Source organism: Acinonyx jubatus, chromosome A2, assembly GCF_027475565.1.
Source record: "Acinonyx jubatus isolate Ajub_Pintada_27869175 chromosome A2, VMU_Ajub_asm_v1.0, whole genome shotgun sequence".
In the NCBI taxonomy this organism is placed as follows: domain Eukaryota; kingdom Metazoa; phylum Chordata; class Mammalia; order Carnivora; family Felidae; genus Acinonyx; species Acinonyx jubatus.
In genome coordinates, this window is record NC_069383.1 from 59,092,402 (window position 1) to 59,113,550 (window position 21,149).

General features: G+C 36.9%; 1 protein-coding gene across 18 annotated transcripts in view; it reads left to right on the top strand.

The window, feature by feature from the left end:
• Positions 1–21,149, top strand: part of CRPPA (CDP-L-ribitol pyrophosphorylase A) — a 481,097-nt gene that overhangs the window by 34,300 nt on the left and 425,648 nt on the right. For all 18 annotated transcript variants that reach the window (XM_053218382.1, XM_053218386.1, XM_053218374.1 and 15 more), the window contains exon 3: positions 4,962–5,111. In XM_053218382.1, coding sequence (XP_053074357.1) covers positions 4,962–5,111 — 150 coding nt within the window. The remainder of the gene's footprint in view (positions 1–4,961; positions 5,112–21,149) is intronic.

Sequence of the window (21,149 nt, forward strand, 5' to 3'; positions counted from 1 at the left end):
GATTCTAAGGAATACAGATAATTACTTTAATGGAGTTTTGTTTGAACCTCACTAGGAGTAATTTGGTTATAGCTGGAAGATAGGTGTGATCAAAGAAAGACTTATTGACGGGAGATGTCAAAGATTGCTTGGATGCTACTGAGGATAGTTGACAGTGAAGGAATAAAAATTGATGAAGCAGGATAGAAGGCACACTGTTGGTGAAAGACTTGAGAAAGGGATGGGTGCCAGTGGATAGGTTCACACACTGGCTTTTACATAGGAGCTTGGGAAATTTTTTTGTAATTCTCAGAAAATAAATTTTAACTTCCTTTGTTAAACATTAAGTATTTGTTTTTGATGGTTTATTGCTAGTATAGATAGAGATAGAAGTGATTATTTAATGTTGATCTTGTCCTCTGCTTTCTTGTCAAATATGTCTATTCCTAGTTTTATAGGGAATTCATCCAGATTTTCTGTAGAATACTGTCTGCAAATAGAGATAGTTTCAGTCTTTCTGGATGCTTTTTATTGGATTTTCTTGTCTAATTTTCCTGACGAGAACTTTTAGTACAACGTTTAACAGAAGTGGTGACAGTGGATATATTTTTGTTCCTGATGCTAAAGAGAAAATCCAGAGTTTTTATCAAATACGATGTTACCTATTGGTTTTTCACAGTTGCTGGTTTTTGGCTAGAGGAAGTTCTGTTCCTAATTTGTTGCATGGTTTTTTCACAAAGGAGTGTTGCATTTTGTCAGATACTATTTCTGCATATGTTGACATGTTGTTGTTTATTATTTTTTTTGCCCTTAATTAATATGATATATGACATTGATATTTTGGTATATTGAATCAATTTTTCATTCTTGGGATAAATCCCATTTGGTTGCCAAATTTGGTTGTTAGTATTTGGTTGAAGATTTAGGCATCTGAATTCATCAGGGGTTTTGGTCTGTCGTTCTTTTTTGTGATGTCTTTTGTTTAGTTTTGGCAATACTCATCTTACAGAGTGAGTTAGGAAGCATTCTCTCCTATGTCACTTTTTGGAATAATGTGAGGAATGGGTATTCAAGATTTTTTGTATAGCCAGTGAAGCCTCCTGGGCTTTTCTTTGTGAGAAATTAAAATTCTAATTCAGCTTTCTTAATTGTACAGGTCTATTTAAATTGTTTGTTATTAACTGAGGGTTGATGGGGGGTGGGAGGGAGGGGAGGGTGGGTGATGGGTATTGAGGGGCACCTTTTGGGATGAGCACTGGGTGTTGTATGGAAACAAGTTTGACAATAAATTTCATATATTGAAAAAAAATTGTTATTGAATCTGTTTTTGTAGTTGATGTCTTTCTAGAAAACTGAAATTTCATCTGTTTTGCTGAAATATACTTGTTCATAGTTTTTTTATTTCTTCTGTGAGGTTGGTAGAATGTCATTGTTTGATTCCTGATTACACTAATTAGAATCTTCCCTCTCCCTTGGTTTGTCTAGCAAAAGATGTGTCAATCCTCTTTATCCTTTCAAAGAACTAACTTTGGATATTGATTTTTTTTTTCTATTTTACTACTTTCTATTTCATTTATTTCTGCCCTAGTCTCTATTTACTACTTATACTTGATTTAGTTTAAGTTTTTTTTCTCGAAAAAACTTTAGAAGTGTTAAGTCTTCAGGTAGAACATTTTTGACTTGAGAATATCTCTTTATGTATAGACATACACTATAAATTTCCCTCTTTGGATTGCTTCTCCTGCATGCTCTGTTTCATACTGTATCTTTTCATCTCATTGTGTCTTCTGTTTTCCTAATTTCTTCTTGCATTCATTCTTAGTATATTCACCTTCCACATTTTTGAAATTCTCACATTTAAAATTTATTGACAGATTTTTTTTTTGAGGTATAATTGATGTACAACATAAGTTTCAGGGGTAAAAGATAATGTTTCAAATTTGTTAACTTTATTTTGGTGATCATTTCGCAATGTAAACATCTGTCAGCACACATGGTTACAGAATCCTTAGGATTTTTAAGATTTCTAAGCAACTTGATGATGTAGTCCATGCTGTACATTACACCTCTAGTTCTTATTTTGTTCACTGGATATACCTTTTGACTGCCTTCACCTGTTTTGCCCTTCTGTACCCCCACTTCTGGCCACCACTAATCTTATGTGTCTTTGAGGCTTTTTTTTTAGGTTATATGTGTAGGTGAGATGGGTCTTTTCGTATGTATTGGTCTTTTTCTGACTTGCTTCGCTTAGCATATTGCTCTTGAGGGTCCATCCATGTTGTTAGAAATAGAAATTTCCTTTCCTTAAGGCTGAAAAATATTTTCTTGTGGATGTGTATACCACATTTCCTTTATCCAGTCATTGGTTGGTGGACCTTGAGATAATTTATCAGTTCTCAGTGGTGATGGTCTCCCTCCCATTTCCTCAGGGCTTATTGTTGCTGTTGTATGTGACTTTGCTGGCCTATTTCAGTGATGTTCCCCTCCCCCTCCCCCCATACCAGGTGAAGTCTCTGAAATCACTTCACAGAGGGTGCAATCTTGGGCATGGATATAGTCACCCTGGAATGACAGTGGTTTTAGTAGGATTCTTTTTGTCTTTGTTTTGTAATCTCTTACTGTCTGTCTCTGATATCACACCCAACTGATAAAGTCTATTCATTGCCTGCAAATTGCTTTCTTTTTTCTTTACTTCCTTATTTCTTCCTCTATTTCTTTGTCTTTCCTTCCCTCGCTTGACAATGCCTGAGTTATAAAATGTTCTACAGTGTGATTCAGTTACTCTTTGCCTCCTCTGCAATGGTAGTTTTTGAGGCCAATGTTGGAAGTTTGCTGTGATTTCATGCCAGCTGCTGTTAGCTGGCTCTTTCCAAGGTGTCCCTGGTAAACTAGCTTGCCAACAGTTTAGCTTTTTGCTCTCTTGTAGCTACCACCCCAGTCTAAATAGCTTAGTGTGATGATAGTCTTTGTTTTTTTTTGTTTTTTTTTTTTGAGACTGCACTAAGGTTTAAATTTGCTCACAGTCAGTTCCATATAAGGTGAGTTCCCTTTTGGGAGAGATTGATAGCTCTGTTCTTAAAGCCTGTCTGTCCCATGAAAAATCCCTGTACTGCTACTTGAGTAGGGGGTGGGGGGCATGATGACTTGTTTCTCTAAGTGAATCTTCTATTTCACAAGTAGGGTGGTGCATGGAGACATTCAAAGACTCTTGTTATTCTTCTGGTGTGAAAACTCTGCCCTAAGTGAGATTGGGGGTTAAGGGTATTCAGGGCCCAATATTTATTGTCTACCTACTGTGCCCGGGGTAGATAATCCATTCACAAGTTGTGGCTATGTGGTTGGAAGGGAGTCGGCAATCTCTTGTCAGCAGTTTCCTTAATTTAGCCTCTATGACCTGGGGCTGAATGGGATGGGAAGTTCTAACACTCTGCCTTCCTTCTGGGAGGTAGTGGGAGAGGGAGCCCCATCTTTTCATCCATACCACGCCGAGTGGAACTTCAGTCACACTAAGCTGGGTGGATTACTAAGGAAGAAATAGATCTTGCCTTGAGTACCAAAAGCTCTCCCTTTTTAGCAAGATTTAGTTGATTTTCTTAAAAAAATGTTTCATTTGCTGCATGCCCTTCAAAGACTTTAAATGGTTGCAGTAAAATACTTTCACTACTTTGGCTGGAGAGAGAATCTGGTGAGGTCCTCTTGCTCACGCTTTGTGTTTCATGTTGTATATTAAATAGAATTTTTGCTTCATGGCCTGGTATAGAAGATTATTTGTCCATAGTTGGAACGTAAATAGAACTTTTCCTGTAAAAAGTTGTGTGTGTGCTCACACACGTGTATGTGTTTCTCTTGCCTTCTAACCTTTACTGACAGGTGTTGGGCTTGAGGACTTGGGTTTGCTCCTTACTGAACTTGCACCTACTTGGACATTACTGCCTTCCTGTCAGCCCTGGCAATGTGCTCATTTTTGCTTTTATTCCAAGGTTCCAAATTTCTACTTAAGTCTCTGGGAATTGTGACAGTTTATAAACTGTCTACTTGGCTCACACATTAGCTTTTATTTTCAGCCAGTCTCTTGGATTTTATAAGCCAGTTTATGGACTATTTATCTTGCACAAATACTAGTCTTCTCAAGTCCAAATTTGTTGGTGTATCAATTTGATGGCCTGCAGTATCTGTGTATTAGTCACGTGGAAGATAGGAACTTGCGGAGGAGGTTTGGTTAATGGCCTACCACAGGAACTATATTTTAAAGCAACTCCTCCAAAGCAGTTGTCTGGGAATGACTTTCACGACTACGATGAAACACTTTTAAAGATAAAGGGGACAAATTGTCAGATATGAAGGTGTCTTTTTGTAATGTTTAAATGCATCTATAAATGAGTTTACAGTTGAATTAGAGCTATTGAAATCAATGGCTACTTTACATGAGGGCGCATTGCACTGGGATAGTTTGAAGGGAATTTTTTTTTTTTTTTTTTACAGGAATTAGAGTATGGCATAAATTCATTGTTACTCAGGTTGAGTCTCATTTTGTCCTTCTTAGGAGATAGGTCTCTTTCCTTAATTATCTGTGTTTAAGGTAAATCTTTTGAAAGCCCGCTGAGAAATAATGATGTGTCATCCTTCTCTAGTTTTTCCCCATTAATTCTTCTCCCTCTCTCGTTCATGGAACAGCCACTTGTATCTTACCATTCTAATCTAGTATGAGACTTACACGGCTAGTGATAAAAAACAAATACGAACTTACAATGGAAAAGAGTATCTGTACCTCTTACTTGGAACTGTAATATTAAGAAATAGATTTTTTGATGTGAAATACTGTTTTATTAACCAATTTAACACTTGTTCAAATATTTTCTTGAGGTTGCTTGTTAAAATTAGAAATAGAACCTCTCAAAAATAAGAGAGAAAAGTTGAGAGTTTGATTGTGAAATATGCTCTAGGTGAAACAAATGTTAATTGGATCTCTGTTTGTTTTTCAGGCAGCAGGAGCAATTCGACCTCTTGTATCTACTGTAATCAGTCCATCTGCTGATGGTTGCTTAGACCATTCACTGGAACGTGCCAGACACAGAGCAAGTGAAATGCCACAGGCTTTTCTATTTGATGTGATCTATGAAGCATATCAGCAGGTAAGAATCAGGGTTTCTGAAAACCGCTGTGTTGGGGGTCTGTAAGAATGCTCGTCTATTTGGAGATTTGCTGGAAGAACTTGGGTGATTCCGTGTATAGCTGGGCTCATGGTTAAAATGGACAACAGTGAAGTACAGACGATTCACAGCTGGGTCATATGAGAAACACATGCAGAGTCTGGAAGTATACATGTGTACTCTGAAGTTCTCACCTTCCCCTGAAGGGTCACACAGAGCACTCCCTTCCTTGCACCAGCAATGAAAATTTAGCAACATGTGTGTGATGGTTCTTCTCAGGGAAGACCATCAGAGACTTAGTGTCCAAGGTATTTATTGGGGTTGGTCATATAGGGATCTTCTGCCTTAGCATGTATAAAAATTCCAGATTCCCAGAAAGAAGGTAGCTGTCCAACCTCAACCATATTGTTTATGCAGATAGTCTGAGCACAGTGAGCCATACTTAGTGGTTAACTGTTCAGTGAGAATACTGCAAGAGCCAATTTCCCATATTGAGGTGGAAAAGTAAGGACAGCCGTTTTAGGCCTGTGTGATAAATTTCCTGCACAGCTATACTGATACCTTGAAAATTTCAATTAACAAAATAACTTGTTTTAGAATCTCACATAATTCATTCATGTTTAGATGATCCAGATTACCTTTTTGTTTTTCATGTTCTAAAAATGTTTTGGGACCCATATAAGTTTTACTGGCTTTTATTGCATATTGATGGATTAAATACTTACTGAATATTAGGTATTATGCTTGTCAGAAAATACCCCATGAAATAAGTTATAACTACAGTAACTCATTGCTTGACTGATGTTAAATAATCTATGAAGAGTAGTTTGAATAGATGGACTTTGAGGAATATGAGGTACTGGTAATAGGGTTATTGACACTTAAAACAGAAGAATGCCTCCTATTTCGGATAGAAGGTGATCACAAACACAATAAATTATGGCTCAATCTCCGTTGGTTAGTTTTAAAATGAGAGGATGTAAATGAGAATCCATTTTAGTGATACCAACAGTACGCCATGGTTTGTATTATTTCCCTAAAATGAATTTGGAGTACAGGAATTTACCTATATTTGGCTGTTAGTTATTCCAAGGGTAAGCTATTATAAATATTTATTCAAATACTCTTTTACATCCTAAATGTTGCAAAGCTAGACCACATCTGCCTTACCACCTGAAATTGTTGGTCCTTAAACACGTAGAGCTATCACATGTCATTCTTCCTAGTATATTTTAGAAGATAAAATGAATATAATTTCATTTCCTTACATTAGAGAAGCATTTTTTTCCCCCAGTTTTTGCTGGAGAATTAAGTGCTAATGCACTGAGGTATTGGTTCTCATAGTGTGGTTCCCAGACAGAATCGGTATGCTTTGGAACTTGTCAGAATGCAAATTCAGGGGCTCCACCTCAGATCCACTTAATTACAAACTGTGGGAATGGGGACCAGCAATTTGTGTCTCAACAAACAACTCTGCCATGTGATCCTAATACACTGAATTTTGGGAACCACCACCCTAAGGCATTCACACCATGTAATGAATCAGACGCTCTTCTGCGTTCTTGAGAGAATTCAGAAAATAGTAACATGACCATAATTACGTGTGTTCTGTGGTTCAGGTGAGGAATTTTGAATTACAGAATCAGTTTGAAGGTTTTGCTATAAGCTTTTGGTTTTTCCTCAATTTTTTTGGTTTAATTATTTAATTAATTTTTTATAAGTACTTTTTATTTTTTATTTTATTATTTATTTTTTTAATATGAAATTTATTGTCCAATTGGTTTCCAGACAACACCCAGTGCTCCTCCCAACAGGTGCCCTCCTCAGTGCCCATCACCAACTTGCCCCTCCCTCCCACCCCCCTTTGTCAAGTTTTGATTAAAATCCAGCTAGTTAACATACAGTGTAATACTTGTTTGAGGAGTAGAATTTAGCGACTCATCATTAGCACAACACCTGGTACTCATCACAAGTGCCCTCCTTTATACCCATCACTTATTTAAGACATCCTGTCCAAGTACCTTCCCTGTAGTAACCCTCAGTTTGTTCTGTTTCTTGGTTGGCCTCTTCCACCCCACCCCCTTGTTCATTTGTTTCATTTCTTAAATTTTGTATATGAGTGAAATTGTGGGATATTTGTCTTCTTCTGGCTGACTAAATTTCCTTAGCCTAATAATCTCTAGCTCCTTTCTTGTCATTGCAAAGGACACTGGCAAGATTTCATTATTTTTCTGTGGCTGGGTAATACTCCATTGCATGTATGTATGTGTACGTATATGTACGTCTATCTACACGTACATACCACATGTTCTTTACCTGTTTGTCAGTCCATGGACATTTGGGCTCTTACCATAACTTGGCTATTGTTGATAATGTTGGGATAAACATCAGGGTAGGTGTATCCTTTCAAATTAGTATTTTGTGTATAATTTGGGTAAACGTGTAGCGGTGCAATTGCTGGATTGTAGGATAGTTGTGTTTTTAACTTTTTTCAGGAACCTTCATACTTTTCTTCAGAATGGCTGCACCAGTTTGCATTCCCACCAGCACTGTAAGAGAATTGCCCTTCCTCCACATCCTTGCCAACATCTGTTGTTTTCTGTGTTGTTAATTGTAGCCATTCTGACTTGTGTGAGGTGATTTCTCATCGTAGTTTTGATTCATGTTTCCTTGACGATGTCTAGCATCTTTTCATGTATCTGTTAGCCATTGGGATTTCTTCTTTGGAGAAGTGTTTGTTCATGTTTTCTGCCCAGTTTTTAATTGGATTATTTGTTTTTTGGGTGTTGAGTTTGATAAGTTCTTAACAGATTTTGGATACTAACCCTTTATCAGATACGTGATTTGAACATACCTTCTCCCATTCATAGGTTACCTTTTAGTTTTGTTGATTCCTTCACTATGGGGAAGCTTTTTATTATGTTGTAGTCCCAACGTCCCTGTTGCATGTTTAGGTCTTTCATCCATTTTGGGTTTATTTTTTTTTTGTGTCTGTGGTGTAAGAAAGTGGTCCAGTTTCATTCTTCTGTGTGTTGCTGTCCAGTTTTCCTAGTACCATTTGTTGAAGAGACTGTTTTTTCCACTGGGTATTCTTACCTGCTTTGCCAAAGATGAGTTGACCATATAGTTAGGGGTCCATTTCTGGGTTTTCTATTCTGTTCCAGTGATCTCTGTGTCTGTTTTTTGACAGTACCATACTGTCTTGATCGCTTCTGCTTTGTAATCCAGTTTGAAGTTAGGAATTGTGATGCCTCCAACTTTGCTTTTCTCTTTCAAGATTACTTTGGCTATTTGGGGTCTTATGTGCTTCCATACGAATTTTAAGGTAGACTGTAGCTCTGTGAATAATGCTGGTGGTATTAAGATAGGAATATGTAGATTGCTTTGAGTAATGAAAACATTTTAACAATATTCTTTGAATGCATGGGCATGAACTGTTTTTCCATTTCTTTGTGTCCTCTTAAATTTATTTAATCAGTGTTTTATAGTTTTCAGAGTACAGATATTTTATCTCATTGGTTAGGTTTGTTCCTACATATCTTATGGTATTAGGTGCATTTGTAAATGGGATCAGTTCCTTAATTTCTCCTTCTGCTTCATTATTGCTGTATGCAGCTGATTTCTGTAAATGGATTTTTGCATTCTGTGAGTCTACTGAATTCGTGTTTCACTTCTAGCATTCTTTTAGTGGTGTCCTTTAGGTTTTCTGTATAGAGTATCCTGTCATCTGCAGAGTGAATAACTTCTTCCTTTCTGATTTGGATGCATTGTCTGATGGCTGTGGCTATCACTTAGAGTACCATGTTAAATCATAATGGTAAGAGTGGACGTCCTTCTCTTGTTCCTGCCAGTAGAGGAAAAGCTCCCAGTTTTCCCCCATTGAGGATAATATTAGTTGTGGATCTTTCATACATGGCCTTTATGATGTTGAGGTATACTTCCTTTAACCCTACTTTGTTGAGGGTTTTTATCATGAATGGACATTGGACTTTGTCAAATGCTTTTTCTGCATCTACTGAGAGGATCATATGGTTGCTATCCTTTCTTTTACTAACGTAGTGTATTATGTTGATTGATTTGTGAATATTGAACCATGCTTGCAGCTGAGGCATAAATCCCACTTGTCTGTGGAGAATGTTTCTTTGAACGTACTATTGGATTCAATTTGCTAGTATTTTATTGAGAATTTTTACATCCATGTTCATCAGGGATATTGGCCTCTAGTTCTCTTTCTTAGTGTATTATTTGTCTGGTTTTGAAATCAGGGTAATGTTAGCCTCATAGAATGAGTTTGGAAGTTTTCCTTCCATTTCTATTTTTTGGAATAGTTTGGGAAGAATAGGTATAAACTCTTACTTAAATGTTGGGTAGAATTCGCCTAGGAAGCCATCGGGCCCTACACTTGTGCGTGTTGGGAGGTTTTTGATTACTGATTCAATTTCTTTGCTGGTTATCAGTCTGCAGAAGTTTTCTACTTCTTCTTGTTTCTGTTTTGGTATGTTATGTTTCTAGGAATATATGTCTTTCTTCTAGATTGTTCAATTTGTTGGCACATGATTTTTCAGACTATTTTCTCATAATGGATTATATTTCTGTTGTATTGGTTATTTCTCATGTCTCATTTGTGGTTTTATTTATTGGGGTCCTTTCTCTTTTTGGTAAGTCTGTCTAGGGGGTTATCAATTTTATTAATGTTTTCAAGTAGCTTCTGGTTTCATTGATATGTTCTTTTTTAAGTTTTTTTTTTTTTAAGTTTCTATATCATTTATTTCTGCTCTAATCTTTATTATTTCCCTTCTTCAGCAGCCTCTATTGCTGTATACTACCCTCTTAGGACTGCTTTTGCTGCATCCCAAAGGTTTTGGATTGTCATGTTTCCATTTTCATTTGTTTCTATATACTTTTTAAATTTCTTCTTTGATATCCTGATTGACCCATTAATTCTTCAGTAGCATGTTGTTTAACCTCCGTGTATTTGAGGTCTTCCCCAATTTTTTCTGGACTTTGATTTCAAGTTTCATAGCGTTATGGTCAGAATATATGCATGGTACAATCTCATTCTTGTACTTGATGAGGCTTGGTTTTTGACCTAGCATGTGATCTGTTCTGGAGAATATTTCATGTGTATTTGACAAGAATGTGTATTCTTCTTTAGGACGAAATAATTCTGAATATATTTGTTAAGTGCATCCAGTCCAGTGTGTCATTCAAAGCCATTGTTTCCTTGTTGATTTTCTGTCCATTGATGTAAATGGGATGTTAAGTCCTCTATTATTATTATAAGTGAGTTCCTTTATGTTTGTTATCAATTGTTATATACATTTTGATGTTCTAAGTTGAGGGTACAGATATTTATAGCTGTTAAATCTTATTGTTGGATAGTCTTCTTTATTGTGTTGTAATGCCCTTTTTCATTGTGGTTACAGTCTTTGGTTTAAAATCTAGTTTGTCTGACATAAGTATTGGTACTCTGGCATTCTTGATGTCCATGTGCATGGTAAATGTCCATCCTAACAGTTTGAATTTGCTCATGTCTTTAGTTCTAAAATGAGTCCCTTGTAGAAAGCATCTAGATGGGTCTTATTTTTTTATCCATTCTGATACCCTATGTCTTTTGATTGGAGATATTAGTCCATTAACATTCAGAGTTATTGATATGTTTTTAGTGCCATTTCATTACCTGTTTTGTCATTGTTTGTAGAGATTTTCTCTGTTACTTTCTAGTCTTTCTCACTTTTGGTGTTTTCCACTCAGAGTCCCTTTTACCATTTCTTACAGGGCTGGTTTAGTGCTCATGAACTCCTTTAGTTTCTGTTTGGGAAAGTCTTTACCTTTGCTTCTATTCTGAATGATAGCCTGCTGGATAGAGTATTTTTGGCTGCAGTTTTTCCCATTCAGCATGTTGGATATATCATGCCACTCCCTTCTGGCTTGCCAAGTTTCCGTGGAGAGATCTGCAGCTAGTCTTACATGTCTCCCTTGTAAGTTAGGGACTTCTTTTGTTTTGATCCCTTTTAGGATTTTTTCTTTACCACTATATTTTGCAAATTTAACTACAATATGTGTTGCTGGTTGGCCTGCTTTTTAAAATTTTAATGGGAGTCCGCTATGCTTCCTGGATTTGGATGTCTGTTTCCTTCCCCAGATTATGGAAATTTTTGGCTCTTATTTCCTCAAAGGTTCTGTCCCCTCTTCTCGCTCTTTTTCTTCTTGGATTTTTGTAATACAAATGTTACCCAATGAGTTACTAAGTCTATTGTGTTCCATAATTTTTTTCTCTATTTGATTCAGCTTCATTATTTATCCTTCTATATCACTTATACATTCTTTTGCTTCTTCCATCCTTGTGGTCATTACATTCAGTCTTTTTTGAATCTTAGTTACTGCATTTCTTTTTTAAAATTTTTAAAAAAATTTTAACTTTTTTAATTAAAAAATTTTTTTTAATGTTTATGTTTATTTTTGAGACAGAGAGAGAGACAGAGCATGAGTAGGGGAGGGGCAGAGAAAGAAGGAGACACAGAATCCAAAGCAGGCTCCAGGCTCTGAGCTGTCAGCACAGAGCCGGTTGTGGGGCTGGAACTCGTCAACAGCGAAACCATGACCTGAGCTGAAGTTGGATGCTAAACTGACCCAGCCAACTCAGTTACTACATTTCTTATTTCTGGGTGGTTGCTTTGTAGTTCTTTGATTTCTCTTGTAAAGGCCTTCCTGAAGTCATCCATTCTTTTTTTTTTTTTTTTTTTTTTTTTAGTGTTTATGTATTTTGAGAATGAGAGAGCACACAGGAGTGGGGAGGGGCAGTGAGGGAGGTGAGAGAATCCCAAGCAGGTTATGCACTCTCAGCACAGTATGTGGGGCTCAATCTCTCAAACTATGAGATCATGACCTGAGCTAAAATCAAGAGCTAGATATGTACCTGACTGAACGACCCAGGCACCCCTAAAGTCTTCATTCTTAAGCCTGGTGAGTATCCCTTTGATTGTTACTTTAAATTCTCCATCAGGCATATTATTTATATCTGTTTTGATTAAATCCGTGGCCGTTACTGTATCTTGTTTTTTTGGGAATGGGTTCTTCTGTCATGGCATTTTGTCTAAGCCTCTGTCTTGTTCTTTGTGTTAGAAAAGGCTGTTAACTTTCCTGCTCCTTAGAGTAATTGCTTTATGATTAAGCAGGAATATAGTGTCCAGAACCTAGCACTTGTGGGAGTATCTCTGGTGTGTGTTGCATGCCCTGTGCTCTTCTGCTTTGGCTATTCTATTCTTCAGGCCAGTCATCTGCAGTGGCTCTCCTCGCCTGCTGTGAGCATTGTTTGGTCCTTGGCCTGAATGTGGTGAGTTTTAACTAGGGGTGCTCTGGACTGCTTGTTAAATGAGACCTGATGCTACTTCCACTAGAGCTGAAGCCTTGCTGAACTCTGGTCAGGAGGCATGGTTTGTGCCAGGGGTTTCTGCTGGTCTTCTCAGGAAGGGGCCTGCCATGCTGAGACTTAGGTACACTTGCCTGAGAGAAGCAGCATTGGCAGAGCAGTTTAGCTATAAGTTTTTAAGAAAATTGATCCTAATGACCCACAAATAAACTTAAATACATGAAATAATTTGCTCTTGACTTGATGTAATTTATTTACATGGTTTGATTTTCAAAAGCCAATAAAACAATACTAAACACTAGGGAAGAAAGTGAAAGTAAAAAAAAAAAAAAAGGCTTGAAGTTATAAAATAAACAAAAGCAACCCCTTATGCCCCCACCAAAAAAGTGACCTTGTCTTTTTGATGAAAATGAATAGGTTTTAACATGAAAAAACTACTTTGAATGCATAAACTCACCCAGTTATGATTTCTATACAAGTTAGCTTACTAAGGATAAACAATTTGAACTGTTTTTCAACTAAGAACGTGTTTCATGGAAAAGTTTTAGTGAATATTGAATATATATTTGGTACTGGGATACAATAGTGACTAAATAGACTATCTTTTGTGAAGGTTTTTATTTCAAACATACCTTATTAAAGCTGAAATAAAAATAAATTGTCCAATCATTGCTCAGGACCACTATTTTGAAGAGATTCATTCCCCATCGCATATTTTTGGCTCTATATATATACCTGGGTTTATTTATAGACTCTCTGTTGATATGTGTCTGCTTTTATGCCAGTAGCATATCATTTTGATGACTATAGCTATGTAATGCAGTGGTAAATCAGGAAATGAATGAACCTGTGGTTTTATTCTTGCTCAAGATTGCTTTGGCTATTTGGGGTCTTTTGTGGTTACATATAAATGTCAGCATTGCTATTTTTCTGTTAAAAATGCCATTGGAATTCTGAAGGATTACCTTGAATCTTTTGATCAGCTTAGGTCATATAGACATTTTTAATAATCATATTAACCGATGACCTCAGAATATCTTAACATTTGTGTTCAGATTCTTTCATCAATGTCTTAAGGTTTTCAGTGTACAAATCTTTTACCTTTGGTTAAATATATTTCAGAGCATTTTATATTTGATGCTATTGTAATTTTTTTTTATCGAGATACTTTCTAACAGTATATAGAAAAAACTGATTAGTGTGTGCTTTTTGTATCTTAAAGCTTCACCAAATTTATTTACTCACATAGGTGTTTTTTGCTTTCTGTATATAATATGTGCAAATGATAACCGTTTGATTTCTCCAGTTTGGATGCCCTATTTCTCTTGCCTGATAACTGGCTAAGACTTCCAAAACTACTATGTTGAGTAAAAGTGCCAAGATTGTGGACACCCTTGTTTTATTCCTCAATTTTGGAGGAAAAACTTTTGAACTGTCACCACTGAGTATGTTGCTAACTGTGCACTGGTCTTACATGGCTTATATTATGTTGAGGTATGTTTCCTCTATACCCACTGTGAGAATTGTTACCATGAAAGGATGTTGAATTTGGTCAAATGCTTTTTCTGTATCTATTTAATCCTTAATTTTATTAATGTGTTATACAACATTGTTCCCCCCCACCCCCCTCCACACACACACACACACACACACACGCACACACACATACTGAACCATTCTTGCTTTTCTGGGATAAATTACACCAGTTGATCATGGTGTATGATCCTTCAATGTATTGTTGAATTGGTTTGCTAATACTTGGAGGAATTTTGCATTTGTGTTCATCATGGATATTGGTGTGTAATTTTATGCTAGTGTCCTGTTTAGTTTTGGTGGAGGGTAATACTGGCCTTAGAAAGTAAGATTGGGGGTGCCTGAGTGGCTCAGTCAGTTGAGCATCAGACTTTGGCTTAGATCATGCATGATCTCACAGTTTGTGAGATCAAACCCTGAGTCAGGCTCTGTGCTGGCAGCTCAGAGCCTGGAACCTACTTCGGATTCTGTGTCTCCCTCTCTCTCTGACCCTCCTGCGCTTGCACTCTGTCTCTGTCTCTCTTAGAAATAAACAAACATTAAAAAAATTAAGATTGTAAGTATTAAATACTGTTTTTTATAGTTAGAGGAGGACCTTGTTGATTACTGACTGATTCTCCTTACTAGGAGTCTGTTAAGATTGTCTTTTTCTGATTCAGTCATGGTAGGTTATATATTTCTAGAAACTTAACCATTTCTTTTAGGTTGCTCCACTTATTGGTATATGATTTTTCAAGGCAGTGATTCTTGGTAGTTGTGTGTTACCATTTATAGTGTTAGATACTTCATTTAAAATTGAGACTTTTTTCTTAATAAGTCTAACAAAAGGTCTGTCTATTGTATTTTTTTTATAAACCATCTCTTTCATTGATCTTAACTATTGTCTCTGTACTCTATTTCCCTTAATTCTACTCTGATCTTTGTTACTTGTTTGTAACTTTAAGCTTATTCTGCTTCTCTATTTCTTTGTGGTATAAAGTTAAATAGTTCTTTATTCTTTATTCCTTTTTTAAATTTTTTAAATTTTGACTTAGGCTCTTGTTTTGTAATATAGGAACTTGTCACTTCCCTCTTAGAACTGTGTTTTGCTACATCCCATAAGTTTTGCTGTGTTTAATAATTACTGGATTTGCTATAGTCCTGTGGGACTCAAGAATGCCCTGTTGGGTATCAGAGCTCTTAGGTGATTTGGGGTCTCGTCTCAAATAGCAGCTACAAAAGTTCGGGCACCCAAATAGGTGTACAGGCTGCCTCCAAGGAGATACTGGTGACTTGATTTTACTGTTAGAACAGTCCAGAGGAGGGACAAAAGGAAATGTGTCTTGGCTTCCCCAGTCCGCAGAGAAGAGCAGCCACTCTGTAGAGGTGTGCTAAATTAGAAGCCAGATCCTTAGTCCTTAGGCATAGCTTATAAAGTTTGCAGTGAATTTTTGTCTTCCATTGTCCTTGAAATGACTTGTTTTCTTCCCTCCTCCACACACTGCCCCCACCCCCCCAACCGCCTCCTGCCCTGCTTTGATTCCTAAAGGGATAGCTGCAGTTCATGTCCACATGTCCACGCCTATGTGAAGAAACTGCTGTTTAGTTTGCTGCAGCCCTCTGGGTCTTGTGACCACAAGCCTAATGGACTTGCAGAGTTAGGTGTCTCAGGATCCTACCTGTAATATGGGAATCTTAAAGTCGGAGTATAGATACGTGGTAAAAACCCTTGCTTATTGGGGAGAAGCTGTTGAGTTGGGAGTTTCCTCCTGATTGTATGAGGCTGTTTTGGGTTGGGGATGTTTAGGATGAGTTTTCACCTTTACTTTTTCGATGTAGGCATTTTTCTTGTTTGCCTAGTGTGTAGAAATCACTCAGCTGGGTTCTAGATAGATTTCAAAGGAAAGTGCTTCTGGTGTGGCAGTACATCTGTGAGAAGAGGGAAATTGAGGAGTCTCCCATGTTGCTTTCCTATTGGACTTCCTCTGTGAAGATTGCATCCTAATAGGGGAGACAGATGTCGACTAAAGGACACTTTTAAAAAGACAAAATTGCAACATTCAAATACAAAATGAGCACATGAAAATTTTTTTCAACACATGGAGGAGCCAGTATGATGTCAGTATTCACTCAGAGGACGTTCGAAAAGTTAAATATGTGTAGGCAGCTTAACAAGGTCTGTTAGCATAAGATTACAGGTTGGATGACAAATCGGTTTATGTCTCATCAGGTCACATACTTTTCGTTTTTTTTTCCATTGTACTTATTTATATCACTAATAGGAGAAAAATATTGATGTTAACACTAACCTAAGACTGTCTTTTAAAAAAGTGAAATAAGTTCTTGAAAAATAGTCCTTGGGTGGCTTTTGCTGTACTTCCACATTCTGGATTTTTTTTTTTTTTCATAATGAGAGAATAATCAACTACATGATAAATCAAATAGTGATAAATGTTTAAAGAGAAAAGTAGGATAGAGCTCCAAGGGTTGGAAGTTGCTGTTTCCTATTAAGTAATCAGACTGGTACTCTGGGAGAATGCGAAATTCAAGGCAAGATCTGACGGGAATGAGTCATGCAGATAAATGAGAGTACAATATTTCAGATACAGGACACAGTGTAAGAAAGTCTGGCTATGCAATAGTGATGCTGGTAGGGAGGATTGGGAAAGGATGTGGTTGGAGAGTATTTGGGTCAAATAGCATGTAGACCCCTAAAGGTTATGGCACAGGCTTCAGATTTTACACTGAAAGAGAATAGGACTTACCCTGTCAGTTGAGGCAGAATAGACTGTATAAGGGAAAGAAGGGAGGAGCTTTTGTGATACTGAAGGCAAAAGGTGGTGATGACTAATTGGACAACTGAGATGGTAGACAATGTGATATGAAGTGCTTATGCTCTGAATGCTTGAAGGTAAAATGAAGAGTATTAGCCAATGGATTGTATGCGGGGTTTCAGAATAAGAGGGGTCTTAGATAAAGGCGTGATCTCAATAACTAGAAGGATACAATTGCCTTTATTGAGATGGAGAATGTTAAAGGAAGAGAAGGTTTTGTGGGAGCTGAGGAAGAGTTTAGTTTTGATACACTAAGTCTGCAATTTCCTTTAAGCACCTTAAAAATGTCAAGGAGATAATTGGATACAAATCTAGAATTCAGTGGAGAGGTCCAGATAAACAGTTGTCATCATCCAAGGTATTGACTACCTTGGAGTTGATTTGAGATTATAGAATGAGGGGGTATAGACTTCAGTCTGAACCTGGGGGCAGTCCAAGATCATCAGGTTGAGGAAGTATGTAAGTTTTCTATTGCTGCTGTAATAAACTACCACCAACTTAGTGAATTACAAAACCATAAATTTATTCTTTTATTTAGGAGACCAGAAGTCTAAAATAAAAGTATTGTCAGAACTGTTAGAGGTTGTAGAGAAGATGGCTTCCTTCACTTGTCCAGTTTCTAGAGTCCACCTGCATTCTCTGTCTCTTAGTCCTTAAATCTTTCCAAATTCCTGTTTTTACTGTTACATTACTCCCAACTCTTATTCTCCTGCTTTCCTCTTAAAAGAATCATAGTTACTACATCAGGCCCATCATGATCATTAATTGGATCATACCTGAAAAGTCTATTTGTCATATAAGTTAATGTACTCAGATTTGGAGAAAGAGAACACAGACATCTTGGAGGGGCCTCAATTAGCTAAGGGGATAGAAGAAGGGTTGGCCACAGGGTAATGTCATGGAAGCCTAGGGAAGAATGTGTTTCAGAATTGGGCAATTGTAGGAAACGCTACATATTGGTTTAAAAAAATAAAACTGATCAGGGGCGCCTGGGTGGCTCAGTCAGGTAAGCATCCAACTTCAGCTCAGGTCATGATCCCTTTGGTCGTGAGTTCAAGCTCCATTTTGGGCTCTGTGCTGGTGCCTCAGAGCCTGGAGCCTGCTTTGGATTCTGTGTCTCCTTCTCTCTCTGCCCCTCCTCTTCTCATGTTCTGTCTCTCTCAAAAATAAATGTTAAAAAAAATTTTAAAAAACCTTAATTATTAGCCTTGGCAGTGAGAGTCTACTGCTGTTAGAAGAGAGTGGTGAATATGAAAACCCGTATAGAATTTATTTACTAGAGAAAAGGAGGGCTTCCCCTTGGGGAAGTTTCCATGAATATTGAGCAGAAAAATGGAGGCGGTGGCTGAAGGACGTTATGGATTAAGAAATTTAGATGGATGGTACAATAGCATATTGGTATCTAATATGATTTAGTAAAGGGAGACAAAAAGTGATGCCATATTGAAAGGAGATTGGGATATAATGTATTCATGGTTTTGGAGTTGACCTTGACAAGGAGGATGGATAGGTCACCCCTGGGGACAGGAAAAAATACAGAGTGTGTGTGTGCACAGGTATAAGTAAATGTGGTAGGAGGATATAAAGTTTGTTTATTCTTGGTTTTTTATTGTCTTACTGTTACAGGAAGCAAATAATCAGCTGACAGGCAGGTGGGTGAGGTGTGAAGTCTTAAAGAAAGTTGGGAATACTAAATACTTAGTTTTATTCTCTTCTATGTAGCCTAAAATACAAAAAATTGTCCTGAAAAAAAAAAGTTATATTTTTCCAGTGCTATTTCTGGGCATTCCTGGAAAAGTGATTAAAAACTTAAAAAAAAAATAGTAATAAAAGAGGAGATCAGGTGCATTCACGGTGGAATGGCCATATGCAATGGAATATTACTCAGCCATAAAAAAGAATGAAATCTTGCTATGTGCAGTGATATGGAGGAGCTAGAGTATATTATGCTAAGTGAAATAAGTTAGAGAAATATAAATACCATATGATTTCACTGATAGGTGGAATTTAAGATGAACATAGAAGAAGGAAAAAAAAGAGAGGAAGCAAACCACAAGGGACTTTCAACTATAGAGAACAAACAGGATTGCTGGTGGGGAGGTTGATGAGGGGATGGGCTAAATGGGTGATGTGTATTAAGGGGAGGGCACTTGTGATGAATACTGGGTGTTATAGGTAAGTGATGAATCACTAAATTCTGAAAAAAAGTAAAAGACCTTGAATGGCTTAATCATTCATGTGGTTTTGAGATAGGGACTTTTACATTATTATTTTTTTTTTTCTCTATCAAGGGTTTAACTTATGTCTTTGGAACTTGTGCAGAAAATAGATACTCTTCCCTATATCTGGAGAGTTGAACAAAAATTGGGATGTTGGTAGTAAGGTCATGTGGGAGAAACACATCTTAATATGACACACACAAAAAAGTAGGAGATGTGAAGGTTGAGGTTATAGATGACATGGCTTATGAAATGGTACTGAGAGATCATAGATGTCAAGATGGCATTATGTATATTGACCTTGCTGGCCTGTTACTTCCCCTATCCTTTCTGCTGTCTGCTCTCCTTCATACTTAACGTTCTTTATATTGTAGCTAATTCTGACCTTATTTCCTCACAAAGATTTCTCCTTTCAGGAACTTGACTTTCTTCCTATCTTGCTATGTACCCTTTAGATAATGCCTAAATTATCACTTAGGGAAGTCTTTCCTATCTCCCTCATTCCCCTACCCTCAACCAGATTAGGCCAACTCCCTACAAGTTTCCTAGTGCCCTGTTTTGTTTTGTTTTTCTTGCCCAGAATTAATATCAAAATGGAATAATTGGTAAGTTGTGCATAACATGTCTAACTCCCCTGTTAGACTGAGTTCTGTGTAGGCAGGATGGTATCTGAGTTCATAGCCACCTGACTGATACATTAGTCCCAAGTAAGTATTTGTTGAATGGAAAGAGTATCTAAGAGTGTATGTGCATGTAAGTACATGAAAAAAGGCCTATGTACTGTTTTTTCCAGGCCACTTTGTCTAGTTATGAACGTTGTTTCCACTGTTGATTACCTCCCTGTATAGATGTCACCTCCTAGGAATCCTTCACTGATAATGCCAGGTATAATAACCTCCTCTATCATATTTCTTGATTCTGTTTTAGTTTTCCTTATTATATTTCACTAGTTTACATAATTGTATTTCTGGTAAGTATTCGTGGCTCCCTGATGATGCCATGTCTGTTCCATGAGTGCATGGACTTTTTCTTTTAGCACCTGGAAGACTTGATGGTTTACCCTTGATTCTTAATACTGTCAAATGAGTGAATTTCATGCACATAGCTATTTATATGTAGATACTATGTTGACACTAATGTAAATTATGAGTTGAGCATGGGGAAAATATATATGTACATATTTGTATATTTAAAAATATTTCTGGAAAACTTTAAGAAATTAATATGAAAATATTAGAAATATTGGCAAATATTTGTGTCTAAAGTTGGTGACTGGCACCATTTTTATAAGTGTGTGATTCTCAGTCTATATATCTAGACATCAGATAGTGACATCTTTTAGTAACTTGAAAAGATCACCGAAAGTTATGTTTTTGAAAACTTCATTGGTGCATGAAAATGCTCATGATTGGATATTAATGGAACAGGATATAAAGGTATATTGGCTACATATGGTACATATTTATGCTTATGTGTAAATGTATGAGTGCATAGAATTAAAAAAAAAAGCTAGTTTTACCTGTGAATACTGAAATGTGTGTATGGGTTAGTATTAATTTAAAACTTAATAAAAACTTACAGGTATGAGATAGTTAAATACTTGGGACGCCTGTGTGGCTCAGTTGGTTCAGCACCTGACTTTGGCTCAGGTCATGATATCATGGTTCATGAGTTCTAGCCCTGTGTCAGCTGTGCTGACAGCTCAGATCCTGGAGCCTATTTCAAATTCTGTGTCTCCCTCTTCTCTGGCTCTCCCCCACTTGCTCTCCCTCTCCCTCTCAAAGATAAATAAACATTAAAAAAAAAAAAAGATAAATACTTAAGTATTTCATTATTACTTTTCCATGTAATTAGGTGTTTTCTCTTTGATTCTTATGGTCTAAAATCTATTTCTTAGGAGTATTTAATGATAAATTACGTTGATAAAGGAAAAAAGAAAACCTGGTAACTTGAACAAAGAAATTCAGTAGTAAGTTATGCTAACTTTAGGTATATGATGAAAATCTCAGATTGGTCCAGAGAATTTTTATTGCACTGACAGCTGTGGAGCCCGCTCTGGATTCTCTGTCTCTCTCTGCCCCTC